A 23,011-nucleotide genomic window follows, 5' to 3' on the forward strand; every position below is an offset into this window, starting at 1 on the left:
GGTGAATGTGTTATGCGTGTAATCCAGTTTAGTGCCTCAGAGCAGGGGACTGGCAACCACTACTGATTGCTACTTTTATTTCCACGGCACCTAAGAATGCCATGGACATTTTCATAGTTTTTCATTTTTAATCCATCCGTTGATCTAAAATCTCATGAATTTTGGTGCTTTTAAGGGGACATCATCATTTAAAAACATTTTTAAAAACACATTAATAGGCCCAAAGTTTTTAAATGTCTGTTTTTACTTCTCATTGATGCATAGCACTTCTTGTGCTTTATTTAGCATGGACAGTGAAAGTAGACTAGACTAGTTTCCCTTTTTAAAACCATTTTCACCTTCTGGTTCTCAGCAACATCACAATACTATAGTATTTGGGTTGCAAACACTGCAGGACAATCCAGGCGAAAAGAGATTGTTTTGAATGGACCTGTTTACATTTCTGAAAACATTTCTGTTAATATCAAGGTTTGTGAAACTTGAGTAACAAAGCCTACAGTTCTGGGCCAAAATCACTACCTCACAAAGTCCCATCAACTCTGCTCTTTGAATAGCATATAACCTTACATTGTGCATCTGGGCATATTTTTATGATTTATGTAGCATCCACAACGTACTAGAGGCTATGAACATACACAGGGAGAGACAATTAGTGACATAAAGAACATATAATCAAATCTTATGAAGAGAGACAGATGTTTGCATATTTCCTTTCACCCAAGGATCCCAAAGTACTTAACAAACTTTACAAACTATGAGCCAAATTCTCAGCTGGCAAAACTCCATTGCTTTTGGGGGAATTTTGCCAACTGAAAATTTGGCCCTATATTTAAATATATTTCATGCATCCCTGAAATGTAATGTCCTATGGGAAACCTTTTAAACAATGCACTGCAGCACTGTGTCACAGTTGTGGACAGAAAGTGAAGCATGCCTTATCCAGTGGAAACTAGAAGGAAGGGGTGAGCAGAAACTAACTACCAGCCTGGAAGTTGGTCTGGATGCTGGATCTAGCAAGCCTAGTCTTTTATAAAAGTGTCAAGGGAATCTTTAATGAGCATAAGTGGTCAGGACTTTGTCTCTACCTTTCATCGCAAGCCAATACAGAATTGCTGCTCTTAGGCACAATCAGAGATTTTTGGTAGTAGTGTCCGTATGCCAATACCTGCGCCCTACACATCCTCATGCTCCAATCCAAGGATAAATAGGGGAGTTTATCTGCCCCAGTTCCTTCTCAACCACCTGTGGCTAGAGATGGAGAGTTGTGGTGCCCAGTAGTTTTAGCATTACTTTGCTTGCTTGCTTTTTCTTTTCTTTAGTTTGTGGTTTTATTTTTTTCCTCTGTGCAAGCTATGTGCTTTTGGGGTAGGGAGTTCCCCCCACCTTTCTTTTCATGGTCGGGACTTCCTGCCTGCCCTCAGCCCCTTTTTGTCTGTGGCCTTCATGGCCTGTACCCAAAACACCAAGATTCAAACCCTGCCAGACCTTCCCCTCAGTGACAGGCATTCCAGCTGCTTCCACTGTCTCAGTGGATTTCATGTACCATTGACGTGTAAGGTCTATGTGGGCTGAAGATTAAACCCAGGAAGCTGAGAGGGGACAGATTGAAGATGCTCCTTACAGAGTGTTCTTTAAGACCCACTGCCTCTTTGGGGTCTGATTTTTTTTTTCTTCCCTCCATGCTTGCCTCCAGCTGTGGCCTCTATCTCAGCTCCCTTACCCCTGTCTGAGTTCCCCCCACCCGGAGACATGGCCCTGCTCCCGGCCCCAGCTCTGGTGGATGGAGGGGGGGGGAGGGGAAGAGCACAGACAGGGGGAGGGGAGGGCATGAGAATAAAAAGTAAAAACTGCTTTCAGCACCCCCACTATTAAAAGTGTTCCAGCACCACTGCCCACTGTAGATACTTTCAAAGATGCTGCCTGGTGGACTGTGCACACCTTTTCCCAGCACTATGCTCATTGTGCATGCTTCCATAGCAGGTGCAGCTGTTCTCCAAACTGTACTAGATCCTTCTCAGCACGCACCTCCGTAGTTGGAGCACTGCTTGGGAATCACCTAAAGCGTAGCATGCATAGGGATAACTACAAGAAGAAGAAGAAGGAGAGGTTAATTACCTGTACAGTAACTGGAGTTCTTTGAGTGGGTGCTCCACTACCTGCCCTCCTTCCCCTCTACACTGTAGTCCTTGCCATGCCAGATTTATAGTTTAGAAGGAACTGGAGCAGCGGCAGTTCTGCATTCCCCTATATGCCCTTGAATCAAAGCACAAGGATTTATAGGGCAGAGGCACAGATCCAAGACACTGCTACTAGAAATCTCTGATGGAAAGCATGTGGGTGCTCACACACACCTAGAGTGGAGCACCCATAGGAACAAATCATCTGAAAGAACTCCAGTTACTGTACTAGTAAATAACATCTCTGAATATGAGTCTTCACTGTTAGCTTTGTGCAAAATATTACTGGGCCAATTTCTGCCACTGCTTATGTAGATACAACTCCACATGAAGATACTGGGAGGTGAAGCCATGTAACAGAGCAAAATTGGGCTTGAGTGTCCAGCTAATCAGAGGTGCTGGAACTAGGGGTGCGGAGGGTGCTGCAGCACCCCCTCACTTAAAGTGGTTTCCATTATATACAGGATTTACAGTTTGGTTCAGTGGCTCACAGCACCCCCACTATACAAATTGTTCCAACACCCCTGGAGCTAATAATTAATTAGAATGAAAGTGCAAGAACATCTGTCTTTAAGGTCACTGTTTCAAATCTTGCCCATATCCGTAGCGTCACTGTCTTTCAACAGTTGTTTGGATCGTCTAGATGAAATGAGTTGACATTTGGAGTCTATTACTTTGTGGCTTTTACGATTTGGATACAAACCCAGTATGACTGGCATACGTGCCAACAGTCTCAGATGACAAGCTAATGACTGAGGGCCTGATCCAATGCCCGTTTAAGCCATTGGGAATCTTTCAATGGCCTTTGGATCACGCTCAGATTATTCTGAAGACTGAACTCCACTTTCTGACCTGTGGCACCGATCCCTTGAAATCAGGATTAGTGCACAACAGGCAGGATAGTGTGGCAAGCTAGTACTACCACTATGTATTTGACCTATTATGTGGAAAACCAAAGGATGTTAGCTTTCAGTACTGTCAGTCTAGCACCTTTTAAGGAGTCTACTGTAGTATGTATTTTTAAACAGAGCTCTCCCAATTTTACCTGCGTAAGAAGTGGTTGATTGGGCTCATTAAAGGTTAGTTTTTTTTAAAGGTACTCAATGCAATTAGATACAAAAAAAAATTCTGTTCTGTATTCCTTATTGTTTCACTGATGCAGTAGGAAATTCTGCATACATATAAAACTGTTTGAGGGGTGCAGTAGATCTAAATTGTTACAGCAGCCTTTCTTACATTATTTTTTCCCAATTTTTCCTGTCATTTCTCTACATTCTTCTGAAATAAAATTTGTATTTGGCTTACTTAATACATTATTGTAATGGCGTAATGTTTCTTTTATACCTCTCCTCATGTTCAGATGTGCAGTGTGTGAAGCTCCTGCCATGGTTATTGCTGTCCATAGTCAGACCATTCAAATTCCATCATGTCCGCAAGGTTGGGACTCTCTTTGGATTGGTTATTCTTTCATGATGGTAAGGGCCTCCTCCTCTCTCCCCAAATTGACTGTTAACTGTTTGTGTTTTGTACTAGCTACTTCGGGATTTTCTGTTACAAACTACAGTTTGTACCATTAAAATGACATTTACCTGTAGCTGCCAACTATGGTAACAGAGATCAGTTATTTCCCAAAATTCAGATGCCACTGTAATTGGTAACCCTAGGTGAACGTTATCTACGGCATTGTCTTAACAAACAGGAAAAAAGAATTAACTTGATTTTTTGAAACAGGGTGACTTCTCCTAGTGCTTATGGATCCCAATTTAACTTACAAGTTGTTTCTTTTCTAGCACACTAGTGCTGGTGCAGAGGGCTCGGGACAGGCCTTGGCATCCCCAGGTTCCTGTTTGGAAGAATTCCGCTCAGCTCCTTTTATTGAGTGTCATGGTCGTGGTACTTGTAATTACTACGCTAATTCATACAGTTTCTGGCTGGCAACTGTAGAGATAGCAGAAATGTTTAGGTAAGAGAGCTTATTTCTTGCACATCACTTATTGTGTACTGAATGCATTGGAAATCACATTTATTTTCTAAGGACAAATGGTGATTTAGATCCTTATTTGAAGACTTATTAATCCTTGTAAAACTGGTAATTTGTGCCTTTTCCCTTGTCTAAATGTGTGTGTCATGCTTTCTCAGACCAGTTTTTCAGGAATTGTTTACTTGACAAAATCCTTTACATCTTGTCCGAACTTGCTGGGGTGCATTCTATTGCCTAATTTGCAAGGGCTGAGAGCTACTTTCTGCCCACCCTTACTCATATTGACTAGTAGCTTATTCCAAAAGTAGTCCCATTGTAATGAGTGGGACAATATCAAAGAGTGATGTATTTATTCAATGTGAGTAACGATGTCACAGTCTGACACTGAATGATCATTTCTGTGTTTTTTTTCTTGACATGTAGACAGCCTCGAATATCTCACATGTTGATTGCAGAAGTACAGGGGGGAAATCCTGGCCCCACTGAAGTCAATGGAAGTTTTGCCATCGACTTCTCTGGGGCCATGATTTCACCTTAGAATTTTGCAAACTCTTCAGGCTTCTACTCTTATCGCTTCCTTCACACGTTTAGAGTGGCACTGTTGTTCTATGGAAAAATAACTTGCTTTCATATATACCAATTTTATTACCGAATGGTGACTTGTGTCTCAAATGAGAATTAACAAGTTCTGACTGCAGCTGTATTGAAAAATGACTGCTGTACACTTCACAAATGTTGCACAATGAGCTTTATCCACAAAATGTGTTATACAACATTAGTGGGTATCTACAACATGGAAATTAAGTTACTTCCCATTAGAACACCTAAGTAATACCATTTATTTTTGTATTAGGCAGTCATTATGCCATTGGTTTGCAGTGTGGCTGATCAGTGGTAATTACATGTTTTCCTGACCAGTAATAACCCTCATGGATCTTTTAATCTCATTTTCCTCCTTATCATCATTCACTATTTTCAATCTCACCCAAACTTAGCTTTCTATTTATTTCTCCTTTTCCTTTTCAAAAATGTGTTTGTACCGTTCACTTGAAAGAAGTGGACTACTCATATGTGACCAAGTAATGACAGGCTTGCATGTGATGGGAGGGGCAGGGCTCAACAGCCAGGGGTTCACTTCCAGTTTGTCTTTTAGGAATATAAGCTTATGCTTCAGGGTTTCAGCCGGCCATCTGCAGGGGTCAGGAAGATATTCTTTCCCCCCCTCCACTGTGTGGTATTTTGCTTTGTTTTATTTTTTAAATCTCCTTTCCAGGGGTTGGCAACCTTTCAGAAGTGGTGTGCTGAGTCTTCATTTATTCACTCTAATTTAAGGTTTTGCGTGCCAGTAATACATGTTAACGTTTTTAGAAGGTCTCTTTCTATAAGTCTATAAGATACAACTAAACTATTGTTGTATGTAAAATAAATAAGGTTTTTAAAATGTTTAAGAAGCTTCATTTAAAATTAAATTAAAATGCAGAGCCCCCTGGACCGGTGGCCAGGACCCAGGCAGTGTGAGTGCCACTGAAAATCAGTTCGTGTGCCGCCTTTGACACGCATGGCATAGGTTGCCTAGCCCTGCTCCTTTCTCTGAAGCATCAGAACTGGCCACAGCTGAGAGATGACATTGAATGGAGAGAGTCAGGCCTCTGAGGTGGCACTGAGCATTCTCTCTCTCAGGTGCTTGGCTGGAGGGTTCCTGTTCAAATGCTCACGGTCTAACTGATCACCATACGTGGGGTCAAGAAGGAATTTTCCAAGTTAAATTGGCAGTGACTGTGGGGATTTTTTGCCTTCCTCTGCAGGGTGTTGGGTACGGGTCACTTGCCAGGGTTATCTAGATATATCTCACTTTATCATCGTTTCCCTGCCATTGAGGGCTCTCCAGAACTGCTGCGCCTACAGGCAGATAGTAGTTTAGCCTCCTGTGAGCTGTAATACTTTGGTCTAATTTTGGTTGTTGGCTTTAGTGTGTGAGTGCTGGGTGCCACTGGTGGCCGGTGATATACAGAAGGTCAGACAGATCATCTGGTGGTCCCTTCTGGCCTTAAATTCTATGACCGAGATGGACTTTTTTTTTATAATCACTCATGTACGTACCCTTACACAGCAGAAGGAAATAATTGATTAAATCTGTCATCTTTACATTTTCACCTCAATTGGACAGTGACATTTGATTATGAAATAATCCCATTCAAATGAGAAGTCAAAAGATTACAGATGTAAATTCTTCCATGTTGGGCGGCCAGAGGTGGGAGGGGCGGATAGATCGTGCTGTATTTTGTAATTGCCCAACAAATGTCATTTCTAAAAGACACCCTTTACTCAAATTGGTGTTTGTGGACTGTCCGGCATGTTGGGCTGACATCGTTTGCTGGCACAGCACCGTCTACATATTGAAATACTGGTCTAAAACAAACAACTGTCACAACTCATGAGGGATTTTAGGGAGAGTAATGAAATAAGTGCTTGATCAAGAAAGGTGGTAAGCACATGCAGTTCCCTTCTAGGAAGGCACTTAAGCACATCCTTAAGTCCTATTGATGTGAAAGGCACTCAGCACCTTGCAAGTCCAGGCTCCTGTAAGCATAAGAAAAGCTAACCTTGTGTGTTTGTGTTTCCATCAACCAGTAAACCTCAGTCAGAGACATTGAAAGCTGGAGACCTGAGGACACGTATTAGTCGTTGTCAAGTTTGTATGAAGAGGACGTAACATCTTGGAGAATTTTTGTAAAACAATGAGAATTCCTAGGGTGCACTGTCCTCCTGCTGTAACAATGGTGCTACTGTGCGAAAAGAAAAAAAACAAAAACAAATCCAAACTGTTTTAAAAGTGCAAATTCAGGTGTACCTCACCAAAGTGCCAAACCAAGGCTGCCTGGTGCATATTTGACAAAAGGACTAAGACAAAGGAATTGATCTCTTGGAAATGCAAAAGACGCTTGAGGTTCACAAAGGATCAGAAGATGAAGTTTTCATTTCTCTCCTAGTACCCATGGCACTTTTTTGATCAACCAAGAGAAAAACAACAAAATACAACGCACTGAGTATGTTTAAAATAACAAGACTGCAGTTTTGAAAAACACTTTTTCATGGTGCTACTAACCCTACTGTATCCCAGGTTTTTAATATGAAATGTTAAGCTTATTTCTCTTTGTAAGTAATGAAATGTGTATATTGTGTAAACACCTTTTTAATTCAAACCTTCAATTATTTAGACACAAATCAGCCTAAAATCACTCTTCACAAAAAGTGTATTAAAAACAAGTTTATATATACAGCAGTATTTTATATAAAATCAAGGGCAATGGAGAGAATCTATACCTCTTACACCAAACTACTACTGATTTTTAAAGTTTTGTTTCCTCCCTCAAGTTCCAATCTGACTTTATTTGGGGAATGTACAATACTTCTCTAGTCATTTTGATCAGGGTTTTAAATGTTTATACTTACACCATGCTATCAATGGTGTTATTTGTGCTTAGAAATCGAAACCATTTTAAAAGGATTTTTTTATTCTGTGAAAATATGTGAAATGATTAGCCATATCCAATGTCTTTTTTTTTTTTAAATAAAAACAAGTCATATTCATGATTTAGTAGTAACCAGTTTGCTTCAGCAAAAAATACCCCTTGGAAATATCAAATTGCCAAAGCATTTAAGATTATGCTTACAAAAACTTTCTTTGCTCCGAAGTGGTGTCATGTATATTATCCAGAATAGCTGTACACTCTGAAAAAACTGAAATAAAGCAAAAACTGGCTAAAACTGATTTTTCATATTTATAAATGTATCCTCTAATCATTCTTATGTGAATTATACACATCCATGATGGATTTATACAAGGCAACAGTTTTTGTGTGTGTATAATTCAATAAAGGCCGTGAAAGGTCATAGAGCTCCTTGTTTCTTGCATCAGTATATAAGAATCCTACTGTATCTGTCCTAGATTGTCACGTTTTGCAATAGTTGCAAAGAAATTATCACATTTTGTACACAGAACTTTGTGCTTGTTTGATTTCTGTGGTTAATTCTATTTCTTGCATTTATGTATAAGCTTTTAGCACTCCCCGACAAAGGAAGTGAGACTGTGCATTTTCCAGGTGATCAGCCTTCCTTGAGATATTCATTGTATTTTCCCATCTTCACCATTCATTAGGACAAATGTAGCCTGAGAATTAATGTATTGCTTTATAAAAGTGAAGTATATTTCATCTTATTTTGAGTAACTAATTATCAGTGACATCTGGCTAATGGCTGTTCTGCCTCTGAATTTCTGATGCCAGCTATACATTAGGCTTGCAGCCACTCAAAAAAAAATATATATATATATATTGCCTCTCCTAGGCAAGTCCCTTATATATATATCCCTGCTGAAAACTGAGACATAGAAATGAGTTACTAGGCGAGGTGCCAAAGGTTAATAAAATGAGATAAGTGGAGGATTAACAGCATTTGTGTAAATATGAAAATGGCAATTATACACAGGTTTACTCTAAAATATAATAGTGTCATCTTGGTGTGTTTTTAAATGTTAAAGTAGTCTATGTACGCCTCATGCTTTGTTTATACGTGTATAACATTGGGGTATTGGGCCTGTAATACAGCCACAAGGCTCATGTCTACCCTTTTGTGAGTTGCCTGCAAATCCATGACAGTAGAAAGTGAACAAAACAACCAAACATTCCCTTCTACTTATTTTATTTGGTTGATCTTACATGTAAAGAAACAAAACTGAACCAGCTGCTGCTAACTCCAAACCAGAAAACCATTAACTAAAGATGACATCAAACCCCAACTCCTGTCCCTCTTACCATAAACACCAGCCCCTGACTTATCGCTACCTCCCCAAGAACTAGGGTTAAATAGATGGGCCTTGACCTTCTGGGCCTGGCACATTACATTGAGATTATGTATCCCAATACAGCTTGAGTACTTGTACTGATCACAGCTGTGTTGCAGTACAGCACAGGCAGAGTGGTAGGTTCCCCCCATAAAAGAACTTGAGACAGATGAAAAGCGGGTCCTTCCTACATTATGGAGCCTTGGTTTCCACAATGACATTTCCTATGGCTGTTGGACCATGCATGCTCTTCCTAGGATCCTGCTAGTGTTGCTATGTTCTGTGTTATGGTCTCATGCATCCTCTGGAGCATGTAAACGTCCCAGGGAATACTAGAGCAGCAATAAATTATGCAGCAATTTTCAGTATAAATGATAGTCCCTAGTGTAACAACGCATAGAACAGCTATTCCTTGATTCCTTGCGCTGTGGGTATGTCAAATCCGTTACTATCACGTAACTGCTAGGTAACCAAAATAAAAGAGAGGGATGTGGGGCAGCTGCACACTGCTGGATGCTGCTGCATGGCTGCCTCTCCTAGGCAAGTCCCTTAATCTCTCTGGGCCTCAATTTCTCATCTGTAAAATGGGGATGATTCTTTTTTTCCACATCTTTTGTCTTGTGCACTTAGTTTGTAAGCTCTTTGGACAGAGGCTCTCTCTCACTCTATGTATGTCCAACACCTATAATAGGTGCTCAATCCTGGCTGGGGCCTCTGAGTGTACCGGAATATAACGACAACTGGCAAAACCTTCTGTTCTGCAGATTTTTAATATTACACGTGGAACAATCCTTTGACCTGCAGGGGGTTTGGAGACAAATCCGCACTGCCAAAACTGCCTTTATCATTTTTCCCTCCAGGTTGGTTTCAGAATCCAAAAGGACTCACTTTTCAGGTCAGATGTGACCAAAATCTTGTGAAAACACGTATATAGTTTTGGAGCTGCCAAACCTGTTCTCAAGCCTTAGAATGGCCTCAAACCCAAATTGCAGCCTAAAGGTACTCTTGGATTTAAATACTACCACTCCACCATGAGAGCATTTAATGTAATTGTTTTTCTCAAGTAATTCAGTCTTGTAAATAAAGCAGTTGTGTTAGCTATAGAGCCTGGCCTATTCCTAGTTTACCTTCAGTAGTAATTATGTGGAAAATGGGTTAGGAGACAGATGATCCTTTATACAAATTGTACATGGATAAGATTTGTGTGTTAACCACATGAGGGCACTATAGGCTTTCAAAGATAATTTAAGAACAGTTAAGAGTGCCTACATCAGCAATGGTTTTAATAAGATAAAACATATCAAAATATGGAGGATGTTGGTTAACTTTCTTTGCTCAATATTTGTCTCACCTGCTTTTATAGGTGTACTGCAAGCAGTTTGCTGAATTGATTGAATTGGTGTCTAACTTCATAATAGAATTGCTGCAAACTAGGCTGACCTGCTAAAGTATAACTTATATAATACTAATATGTAAATCTTTAAAACATTAACAGAGGGAGGCTAGTCCCTGCCACTCTGTTGTACTCTTAAGTGTCAAAGTTGCACATGGGCCTCTCTCCTTATTGCCTTTCCTAGTAATGAGATTCCGGTGTTAATCCTTGTACCAAAGCTGTATATTGGCCGACTGTACCTTTAGGCTATTTTGTGGGTGTGGAGTGAGATTGATTTATACATCATACTTCGATGGTACGGTTCTCTGAAATTCTTCAAAGTGAAATATTTCAGAACCATTTGATTTAGGATGGACTAGAACAGTATTTATGGACTTTGGATTTAATGACTTCTAGACCTGTAACCAGTGAAAAATAACATCCCCTACACCAAAGGCTACTACAGTCTAATTGTAGGGTTTCATCAATTTTATTCTATTTTTTTAAAGGTAAACTTTAAAAAATATTTCCTCTTTAAACAAATGTCAAAATGCTCATAGGTCAATGTGTCCAAAAGATCTGAGATCTCAGAAGAGCATTACCTTTTATATGTGTTTATTTCAATTGTATGGTATTTCCTAATATGCATGCTAGTAGCATGAGTCATTGTGCTGCCCACATTGTAGAGAAGTCTCTTTTGAGGGGCACCCGTGAGGGAAGTTCATTTTGCTAGGTTTAGAACTCTTCTACTTTGAGCAATATATAGTTGTAACACAGATCTTTCCCAGCAGTAACCTATGGTTTACACCTTACACAATCCCTGTGGCTGGGGCTGTAATACTGTTGCTGCTATGGCTACCTCCACTGCAACCACAAGCCAGGAATTGTGCAAGAAAGATTGTGATAATCTAGTCTTCAGGAGTGTTTTATTGACAGAAAGCAGGACAGTGTTGCTAAGGAAAGGCAGGAGTAGTGATCAGCTCAGAAGAGCAGTAATGGAATATAGAGCCTTTCAAAACATAAGATCAGTACCTATAAAACTTGGAATGTGAGGGATGGGTGATTTGTAGCAAACTAGTGATCACATCATAAATCCACTACAAGTGGCAGAGGAATAAGGATTAACTGCTAGGTAAATCAAACGATGCTATTAGTCCTAAAAGTAACCCTTGCAGCTTATAGCGGAAGTGCAGGGCACAGATGTTAAACTGGAGCATTCTGTGGGTTCACTACTCTCTGTCCCTCCCCTTTAAAGATAAGAATTTAGATTAACTTGATACTGTCACAAGGAAAAACATATCTGAACTAGGTATACATAAAATACTAGTTGAGGGGGTGGTTTGCCATGACTGAACTGGGGCTTTCCAACACTCTTACCATACTAGTAAGATGTTCTGAGCTCTGAAACCTCTACTACAATTAGCCACGAGTTCCTGGCCCCCTCTGAGATGTTCCTTTATGGTCTGTTGCAATTGAGGGAAGGAGAAACTATTGTTTAAAGGCCCCATCTGTTGTTAATGGAAAAAAGAGGAGAAAGGATATGGACATAGGTTTCTCTAGTCTATCAAGCACGATTAACTGGAATTTGAAGGCCACCTTTTTTCTTTCCAAAACCTGGAGAAGTCCAATAGGCAGAAAATAAGCACAGAGAATTGCCAAATATGGGAATTTTAAGGTTGTTCTGTACGTCACCATTTTTCTACCAACTGTACATGATGTATCCTGCCACACTAAGTATGCTCTTCACTTAACTATTTCTGTAACATTTCTATGAGATGCTGGATATGTACTAGAGCTGCTCAAAAGAATCTTCCACCCAAAAGGCACTTTTTTCTTTACAAAAGTGTAACCATTTTTAAAATATGTAGCTTAGTCTTCCACTCCTTGATATGAAAATAGTGACTAACCGCCTTCTGGTTTTGATCGAGGACTTCCTCTTGTTTCAAAGCTGATCATTTGGTCTACTACCCAGCCCGAGGGTTGCAACGTCCTTGAAAGACTAAAGCATTTAACACAGTTCAGGTCCAATGAGCCATTTAAGGTACCTAAAGCAGTTACTTTGTAAGGGACTGTTGCAACAGTCTTCATGGTATTTGGATAATTTTCACTGTTTGTTTACTTTTGGTATGACTGCTTCTGCCACATACTAAAAGTACTGTTTTCTTTTTCTTCCACAACATAGGCTGCTTGCTATAAAATGAGGCTCTGAATAAGGAGCCTAGTTAGGATAATCATTGTCTTACAAAAACTTGGTTAGAAGAACTTAAACTTACTTTCAGAGCTGCTGTTTGTTCAAAATATTAATGCATTAAACTAAAGGAAGTCTGACTTGAATTGAGTATTTAAAAAAGTTCTGCAGTTACAGACCCTGATCTTAGAAATGTTACTTTTAGAAGTCACATTCATGGTGAAAGATAAGAAATTTAGTGTCTGATTAATGAGTTCAGCAATATATGCGCTATATTAAACTAAGTTCTGCTTCAGTACATATATGCAGGGATAGGAAATTTAAAAAAGTATCAAATTAGGTGTAGTATCAAATTACTTCAAAATCCTTATTTAGCTGTCTTCACTGTAAAAAATAACCTGTAGCAAATCAGCAGTGACAGTAGTGGTTGCTTTGTACAACCAGGTGCTAAAGAAAGCTAGCCCACTTTCCATGGCATTTCTGAAAATTCCATCATATGTTGCAGAGCAGCAGTTCTCAACCCGTGGCCCAATTAGCACACAGCTGCATGCTAAAGGCCGCAAGTGGTCCTTCAGGGAAGGGGTCCAGGCTCCCCCACCATCTACTATGGGGAGGTCATGCTTCCAGCCAGCCCTGCAGGGTCAGGGCTCCCCATCAGCCCCAGGGGTCCAGGGCAGCCATGTGGTAGAGGACCAGGGCAAGCAGCTGGCCTGCTCTGTGTGTCGGGTCCAGGGCAGCCGGCTGGCCGTGTGAGCTCCGGGGGACCTGGCTGCCTTGCAGGGTCTGGAGTAGCTGTCTGGCACCACAAGCTCCGGCTGTTAGCTTTTTTGACTGACGCTGCACACTGAGTGGATGTTTTCAGAGGAACTATCCATGATGACTCCAAGATCTCTGAGTGACAACAGCTAATTTAGACCCCATCATTTTGGATGTATAGTTGGGATTATGTTTTCCAATGTGCATTACTTTACATTTATCGACACTGATTTCCTCTGCCATTTTGTTGCCCAGTCACCCAGTTTTAGGAGAGCCCCTTATAACTTTTCGCAGTCTGCTTTAAGTAATTTTGTATTGGAAAATTTTGCCACATCGCTGTTTACCCCTTTTTCCAGATCATTTATGAATATGTTGAATAGCACTGGTCCCAGTACAGCCCCCTGGGGGACACGACTATGTCCCCATTACTAATAGACACATGTCTATCAATGAGCACAGAAGTCTACAATATCAAGTTCTGGGAGCTTTAGCGTAACCATTCACATTTAAGTCATTTTTCCAGAGTTAGAGAAGATTATGTTTCATAACTGGTGGTCTGAGATATGTTCTCCTGTAAAACTGGTTAAATCCACTCTTCAGCACTGTATAAACAGCCCTGTGATGACCAGGGGACCACACCCCTTAAAAGAAAGATACTGGGGAGGAGAAATACAATTCAGCCAATAAAACAGGTTTGCTTAAAAATAAGAGCCAGACAGCAGAAGCTACATGAACACATTTACCGCAAGTAGCTCTATGGAAAGCCAAGTCAGATAAATATAAACACTATACAGAGCTTCAAGCCAGTCTCCCAAAACCGCAAATGCGATATGTTTTACAAAGAAAACAATGTAACAATATTTACAATGGAAGACAAAGCCAGATCAATCAGCTCAACTTTTAAACAGGTCTGAAGCAGAAATAGCAAATATAATGAACAGTTTCAACCATATATGTTTTAGTTTGTACAGACAATAACTGTCCAATATCAAATTAAATTTACAGGACAAACATTGTTCCATCATTGGTATTTTTGTACTATACAGCAGCATAAACGGGTAGCTGGAAGGTAGTATACGTAGTGATATGTTTTACATATTCTGAAAGTGTTCTTCCAGCACAATACTGAATAAATTAGTGGCTGTAAACTAAGATTCAAAAAGATTGCATATTTATTATGCTGTACCTGTTAGTATCTGTACCACTATATTTGAGGTTACCCATTTAGTTATTTATTCAGCATTTATTAAATCAGTGCTGTATATTGTACAATGGCAGCCTCAGGACCTAATATGTAAATAAGGTATGTAACATGTTCAATTTTTTCAACACAACCTTTTCTTTTCCCATTAGATGTTCTGAACTATCATTCAAATTTCAATTAATTTGAAAAAAAAAATAAAAGCTTTAAAATGGCTGTCTACATATTGCCTTATTAATTTACTACGCCCAAACAAAAACTGTATGGCAGACAGTATCATGGTCTATAGAAGTGGTAATATTTTTAAATGAATTATCAGAGTATGTTTAGCAGCAACTAGTAACTGTACTGACTAACTTCTCTTCCAGATTCAAGAACACATCTGTGCTTTTAAACTCTGCAGCAAGTATTTCTTTCCTGTTACTTTGTAAACTGATACTAAGTTTACAGAAAGGTCTTTACAATTTTGTGACATGTACATTTTAAGACTACTTAAAAATAGATTTAGGTACACATCACTCAACATCAAAACTGACAGCATCTAATTTGTTATACAAACTGTACTAGTATTTTAAAGGTTGTATGTCATGTGAGGCAGCCCTACAAAACACTTGTACAATATACAATGTAGAGGATTACCAGCTGTGTGGTGCAGTACAGCATGAGGATTTGTGTACCACTTTTAAACCCCTTATCAAGTCAGTGCCTTTTATTATTATACATTGTATGTACCAACAACTAGTGTCATGCTTTTAAAGGTCATAGCAGTGTTAAAAGCCTAAACTGATTTGAACCAAAATCAGTAAGAGTGATGCACCTAGCTCTAATTTTCTACAATTTATTTTTAATTTGAAATAGTCATTGTTTGCAATTTTTCTTTAGGCAGAATGCATTAAGTGATAACCCAAGTATTTACTTCCCATTATGCAAAAAAAAAAAAAAAAAATGGTCCCAAATTATAAGAGGGTTTTGGATGAAAGTAAGATCAGTTAGGGTGGTTTCTCTTTAAAAAGCTACAGCACACATCAATATTGTAAAGCAGAAGTCAAAGTTGTAGCAGACCCTGCACTTTCCCATTTGAGTGCATGAATGGAAACCTCGATTTATATTTTATACATGTTCATAAACAAATGGGCAGGGATAATTTAAGTGTAATCAACAAGACAACCAGCCCTTTAATCTTACCTTATACATATCAGAATTCTGAGCAACAAACTTCAGTTTAAGCTCTGACATACGATTAAAAATACTAAGCTCTGTGATCAAAAACTACCTCCTATACTATAAAGCAAAATATAATAAAGAGGTCTGTCCATCACAGATTTAGGTTCAGTTACATAGTTCTCTCCCAGCCCCCTCAAAAAAAAAAAAAAAAAAATTGACCTGCCAAAATATTTCTAAGCAATACATGTTTAAGCTAACGTACCAGAGAAACAAAACCCATATTAAATAGATCATCAGCCACCAGCTTTGACTTCTCAATATAAATAAAAACAAATTAGGGGGAGAGGCAGAGAGAAGTAAAAAGGAAGTTGTAGGAATCCCCTCTGCAGCATTCCCAATGCTTCTCAAACAAATGTGCTGCGGAAAAACAAATTCCATCACCAAAACACAGCTATGAAAAATCTTAATTCAAATTAACTCAACTGTAGACAGCTGATGTCTAAGCAAAAATCATTACAATTATGTGTGTATGTCTGTGCTGGTGGAAGTGAAAGTAGCTGGCTGGAGTTGAGCTCTGCTTCCAAAAGCACCACACAGTTTCTGGAGGTACCAGTAGAAAAGCCGCCTCTTCTAACAATGGTTTCCATGGCAATGCAGTCAGTCTAGGAAGAAACAAAACAAAAAAATACAGTCAGTGACACCAACAGAAAAACTATTTTCTGTTGAAAAGATATGGAGTTTACCCATCAAAACAAATGACATCCATTGAAAGTAGGACAACGGTGAAAAGTTCTTAAAGGGGGGTTAAACAAACAGATTCCTGCTAGATTCCTCAGAAGGACTATGGGGAAATCAAAGAAGAGAATACCTCACTTAGAGAATCCATCTCAAGTGTACATTATTCTCATTGCTTTCTGGACAGGACTCCAAGAGTCTAGTCTATTTTGTGTAGCTAGCCCATACTATGCAGACATGATCAATAAAGCTCATAATTACTTATGTGTAACTCACTACCAAATTAGACTGCTTTAAAGAGATACCTGTGATGTGACAAGGCTAGGTTATATACATAGCAGCCATTTATTACAAACATCCAATGAAAAAGGTGAATATTAGTGATTTTGTCACCCAGCTATAATTAAGATTGTGCATGGCTGCTGTAAAAAACATTTCATTTTGACTCCAGTTTAAATGAAAAAAGGAGAGGCCTATGACTGGTGCCAGTCTTAACCCCGAACTTTAAGAAAAATCCATTTGGTCATTAAGTTATCCTCTGAGAAACACAACAGAATTCAAGTGATTGATTTTTTTTTTCCACTCTTCAGAATATGAATAAAGTGCAATTGATGGATGGCAACAGTACAGATAACCAAGATCAAGTTTTAGTTCAAACTCTCTGAAAACATCTAAACTAAAATTCTTAGCAAGAATTAAAGCAAGCTCTCTGGGTACAGCAAGATGGGGCACAGTAGAAATACGCAGAGGTCACCGAAGAGACATGGTGGGGGAAGAACTAAATGTTTTAATGACATGTGAGAGTGAAGAGTTATTTAAATATCCTTCTTGCAATGTTCTGAGCACCATCCTAAATGTCACATGATTCTCCTCATACCTTTCCAACACAAAAAGTCTTTCCTCCTTCACCCCATGGGTGGAGCTGAAAATTTGCAACTCTTCAGCCAGTCTACTAGACCTCACCATCTCCTACTCCTGACACCATCCTCACTTTTCAGATACGCTGGTGTCCTGAGCCCTAAATACCTTTCTTGACCCTATTTGCCATAAAATACTGCCTCTTTCCTCCCCTTTGCCCTGAAGTTTATCAGGTGTGTCATCTATAGCCATTACCTCAACTTCTTGGAACCCCTACAATTCTGCTTCCCTCTATACTCTAATGAAACAGATCTTACATAGGTCTCCAATATCGTACTCCAGGGTATGTACAAGGGCCTCATCTCTGTACCCATCTTTCTCAATCTACTGCTTTCAATAGTTTCACACCATCCTTTTCCACCTTTTCTCCCTTGTGTGATATACTGTGTGTGTCTGCCGACTATTATTGTAGGCTTTTTGGAGAAGGAACCATGTTAAGTTAGTTCAACACCAAATGCACCAGCTCTCAATGAATAAATATTAGTACAAGAGAAGCAGGATTGGGGTGGGAGGAGAATACAAGAAAAAAAAAAAGAGAGAGAGAGAGAGAGATACCAGTCTATTTTCACTCTAAACTGAGCAATACTGAACTTTGATTCAAAGGCCTGTAAATGGACCAAGTCCTTTTAGTATTTAGTAACAACAAAATGCCCAATTACAACTCAGAATAGTTTATGATATAGGAACTTCACTTTTTATTACGCACCGAGACACATCATGATCTATGGAATGAATACTGGAGAGGGAAGGCTCTGACAATCTCTTGAGTGGCTTTGGGCAGGTCTCAACCTCTGTCTCAGTTTCCCCATCTATAAAAATGGATACAATACTTATCTCCCCCACAGGTGTATTGTGAGGATTAATATGTTGTGACTAGTTAAAGCCTTGTGTAAATGCAATGCACTATTATGCAAATCTATGAGGAAGCTACTGCTAAATAGACAGGAACTGCATCAAAAGGACAAATTCTTCAGTCTGAGACAAAAATAAAAAAGTGTATAGAACCAATACCAAGCTGTTCTGGGGTCTCAGATAAGTAATTTCTATTTTCTTGGCCTGATGGGAAGCTATTTCATTTGAAGAAAAATGACAATGTAAATTAAAATCTAAATCACTACAAGAGAGGTATCTTACTAACACATCAAGTGTGAAGAAAACCTTCTATAGCATTTAACTAAAAGAAACTGTAGTAACTACACATTAAAGGCTGGGTCAATCACTTAAAAAAATGCCAATCTCAAACCCCAACATTGTGCTGTTTCATAGCTATCTTAATCAAATCACAAGCTTTATATAAAATCATTTCATTTTACACACACACTGCAATTTGGTTAGCAACAGCGTTGAATTTGCTTTTGTTTTGTAAAATAAAGACACGAGTTTTTAAATAGTTTTCCTTTTTAAAAGAAGGATGGTTTTTGTTTTAGGATCAAAGAATGAAGGGGCTATGCATCACACTTACAGAGTCACAGAAGCTTTTTCTTCAGTGAGGCATGCAACCAAAGCAGCACCTCGTTGCTCACATTAATACAGCTGAGGCTTGCATATTAACCTACGTTCACCCCCTCCTTTGCTTCCTATCTACAAGCTTACAAAGAAAAAGGAACTTAAAAAGCGTCTGTACTTTTGTCTATAATTTTTTTCTCTACATTTAAGACAAGATACACCTGAAAAATGTTTGACTAGTTATTCTACTCTCTCGAATTATACCCCCCAAAACATTTTGGGCAATGGCAGCCAGGCTGTTTAATAAGACAATCCTAATGTCAGACATGACAGAATTCAGATTCCCTACAATGTTTCAAACCTTTTATAAAATCCTGGAATATTCTATTTGCCAATCACATATAAAAACAAAAAGGGAAGAATTTGATCTTCTGGAAAGTGGAACTTGCTTACCTTGTAATTCTGCTTCTTTGAAGACAGCAGGCCAAATTCAGAAGGAAACCTCAGTCTAGAAGTAGTCAAAGTTGGTGTGATTCTTTTGGGGACCAAAAGAAAGTGCATCATCGTAGACAATACACCAACTCAGACTCCTTTAGATTCACAGAGTGAAAGTCAGCATATTTAAATTAATCTAAGTGGAATTTAACTCAGACCCCCTGAAAACTATTTATGCCCACTCTACTGCTGTCTAAATTGGTGCAACATATATACCGAGGAGCCAGAAAACGGTGTATTAATGTGTAAAACTAAAGGGCCGCTCTACTTTAACTTGCACCTTTTTCTGGCATCCCTTGACATAAATTACATTACTTTAAATAGATGTGTAGGTGTAAGTAGCTCTAATGGGGTTTAAATGCAAGGGAATTTAAATTACACATTACCTGTGAATTTGGCTTATCATCTCATAAGATTCTCACTCTTGGATCTCAAGCCTCCAACCCAAAACTAGCTAATAGCTTCCAAAGCTATAGTTATTAAGGGCTGAACCCCTATTCCCCCCGCCACCTTCTTCATGAAGTGGAACATTTCAAACTGACAGTCTGAGTAGTACAACCCACTGGGGCCCTCAATAGTCCGTGCTTTTTTGGGGGGTGGAGGGAGAGGAGGAGTAAAAGCATTACATTCACTTATGTACTACAAATGTAAAGGAAAAGAAAAGGGGGAAAAAAACCACCACACCCCCAAAAGCAAATCCCCTAAACTTTGAGGGGAGATGGATAGATAACTGAGATTCTGCAAGATCCCCATCACAAATTGAGTATATCTGCAGTTACCACAATTTGAATGGGTGGTGCTTGGAAGTTCATTCCTAGCTGGAGATTGACCACAGGCAGAGAGGCCCATAGATCATCAGTTGTTCACAAGGAATGCAAGAATTCCAATGCTATCTCAAAGTCCACCGAGGTTTCCCCATGCAGACACATGCCATAGGTACTGTTACCATAGTTGCAGCCAAAAGACCTAATGCGGAGTCTGATCTGAACTGTGATTTGTAAATCCTCATTTTCAAACTGGTGAGGTCTCCCTGCCAGGCAAACAATGTCTTGAATTTTGTTCTGAACAGGAAGATCTGTGCTGGAATCCACCCTGCAGTGCCCCTTTCATCTTAGCAGTACAATTCTCTCTATGCAACAAGCCAAGTCCTGGAGTAGCTTACTCCTGAACCCCAGTGTTTCTGATTTTCATTTATCTGATAATGTAAAGACACCTTAGCGTGGGTGCAAATATAAGGAACCTTAATAGTGCCAGATATGTTCTACAGGCTTAGTGTAAATGAGCATATGGTACAACATCACCTGAGCGAATTTCTGGACTCCTACCATTTCATTCTGATCAGGAGACCCTCCAGGCAGGGAACTTGGGCACACTTAGCATGGCTGTGAGAAGAAGCGTGCACTCACACACATTCCTCCCATCTGGGCACACCCACACCCCAAAAATTGCAGTGCAAAGAGTTTTTCTGTTTCCATTGTTTGATTTGTCACTGATGTTACATATTACACTGTTATGTCTTTGGAAGGCTTTTTAAAATACTAGAACTAAGTATTATAGAAAATTAAAAGTAAAATGGTAACATCAAGAGTCTATTGTGCTAATTGGGCACATTAGGCGGGGAAAGGGGGTTTTTACAACTACCTAGAAGCCAAGAGGGGTTGGAAATTTGATGGAATCATTGGTGACTGTAGGTAGTAGGTGGATCAACCGTCACTAGATGTTAAAGAGAAGGGAGTAAGTGGACCATAAGGAAGGTCTGTTTTCCTATACTCTAGAAACTTCTGGAAGATGAGCAGGGCTTCAGATGACATAGTTTAATATAAATCTGACATTTTTCTGTCTTCGCAGTATTCAATTCAGTAGGTAACACGGTCTTATGGAAACTATAATATATATGAAAGCTCTTCATCAATACTGCAAATAGATTAATATTTAGTAATTAAGATAGTTGTGTTGTCAGATACAATCATACAAACATTGAAAGAAGCAATAGGAAACAAGCAACTGAATGGACTAAAGTAATGAAAAGAATTCTTCTATAACATCATGTAAACACTGTCAAGAGTTAAGTAACAAGAGAGAAAAGATTTGTGTTCATCTGAAAGTGCAGAAAACTGATTTCTTTGGATTCTTCAAGATCAAATGTACCACTGAATGAAACTCTCTCTCAAAGTGGAAGGACAGACACTGATAAGATTGATTAGCTTGCAAGTGAGACACTTTCAATCTCAGGTGAGCAAAGTCACTGAAATGTAGCCACAATAAAAAGTCCCTATTCCTGACCTTTCAGGAGCTCTTCAAAAAAATCTGCTTTTCAGAAGCAAGTCTCCCTTAGTCTTTAACACCACAAAATGGCAAAGATCAATTGTTTATTTTGCCATATAAAACCAGAGGCAAAAACTTGAACTTAAAAGAAAACTGCAGCTTTCCAATATATTAATAATGTTGCCTTTAGAGTAGCCTTAAAGTGAAAATTTAAAGAAATGCTTGAAGTACCTAGCCCTGGGCATACTTCTCCAGGTATATTTAAACCCTCAAGCCCATTACAATATGCTACAAAGAAACTGCTTTCTCTCTTATTCAAAGTGTTGTACTTTTTTTGACTTGGGTCAGATTCCATTTCAAGGTTTTTATATGAAAAACAAGAGCTCAGCAAAAGAGTTAAGTATCCAAAAGCTTTGCAAATCACCTCCAAAGTATAATTTCAGGGATAGATTCACTGCACTGCAACACCTAACTTTTTGTGCCTTGCCACCCATTGGACCCCACCACCCCAAGTCTGGGGTCTAAGAATGCCAGCAAGCTCAGCAGAGAGCTGCCTAAGCTAGCCACACCCTTGGAGACTTAGGCACCTAAGTCCAGGCCTGAGGAAGGTGCCTACCTGTTCAGGATTCTCAGGTCACATGCTCACTAGTGGAAATATAGGTGTCTAGGGGACTTTAATGGTGGAAATTTAGGTGACTAGGGATTTTAGACACCTACAAAGTTAGGCAGCAGCAGGGTTCTGAGGACCTCAGCAGCACCTAAATGTTGGACTTAGGCACCCAAAAGGCTGTTAAGCACCTAAGTCGTTTTGTGGATCTAGCACTTGGTTTAGAAAATTAAACTATTTCTTTTCATCTTGGATTGCTACATTTTGGTCTTCCAGCCTACCCTGCTCTACATATACCAATCAAAACTACTCTTCTCAACAGTTTGGAACAAGAGGAGTCCACTGAGCTGTGTATGGTCTTGAAGTTTTCTGACTCAAAGGATCAGGAAGGAAAGAAGGGATAGAAGAGAAACCAGGAGTGAAAAAGGTAAGGTGGAATGGCAGTAAACTGACTGCTTGGACAGCTTTAAAGGGTGTAATTTAAAATAACAAACAAGAAAAAAATCCCAATGCTTTATACATAAAACTGTAAATTTTTCATAGAAAGGTAATTTACAGAGCTACAAGATATAGGGAAACAGAACTAGACTAAAGTCTTTATAAATTAGATTCCAAACATGCTGCACCCCATTTGAACAGACTTGGGATGTCTGTATATTTCAATTTACATTTCATTTCCTGCAACTGTAGAGTTAAGTTCAAACAGAGAGAAGAGTCATGATCCCATTTAAAAAAAAAGAAAAGGACATTTTAAACATACAGCAGACATCTTCCACCCTCTAATTACTCCTCAAAGAAACATATGCTAAATTATCTTAGTTTTCACAGGAGTGGACATCTGATGACTTATGAGTGAGTTGTAA

General features: G+C 39.2%; 2 protein-coding genes across 6 annotated transcripts in view; one reads left to right on the forward strand and one right to left on the reverse strand.

Moving 5' to 3' along the window:
* COL4A5 (collagen type IV alpha 5 chain) overlaps positions 1–8,478 on the forward strand; it is a 140,276-nt gene extending 131,798 nt beyond the window's left edge. For all 5 annotated transcript variants that reach the window (XM_034782616.1, XM_034782619.1, XM_034782620.1 and 2 more), the window contains 3 exons: positions 3,538–3,652; positions 3,968–4,140; positions 6,790–8,478. In XM_034782616.1, coding sequence (XP_034638507.1) covers positions 3,538–3,652; positions 3,968–4,140; positions 6,790–6,871 — 370 coding nt within the window. In that variant the 3' untranslated portion in view covers positions 6,872–8,478. The remainder of the gene's footprint in view (positions 1–3,537; positions 3,653–3,967; positions 4,141–6,789) is intronic.
* A 5,564-nt stretch (positions 8,479–14,042) lies between these two features.
* IRS4 (insulin receptor substrate 4) overlaps positions 14,043–23,011 on the reverse strand; it is a 30,128-nt gene continuing 21,159 nt past the window's right edge. Inside the window, exon 2 of the mRNA XM_034781142.1 lies at positions 14,043–16,344. Within this exon, the coding sequence (XP_034637033.1) occupies positions 16,340–16,344 (5 nt within the window). The 3' untranslated portion in view covers positions 14,043–16,339. The remainder of the gene's footprint in view (positions 16,345–23,011) is intronic.

Source organism: Trachemys scripta, chromosome 9, assembly GCF_013100865.1.
Source record: "Trachemys scripta elegans isolate TJP31775 chromosome 9, CAS_Tse_1.0, whole genome shotgun sequence".
NCBI lineage: Eukaryota > Metazoa > Chordata > Testudines > Emydidae > Trachemys > Trachemys scripta.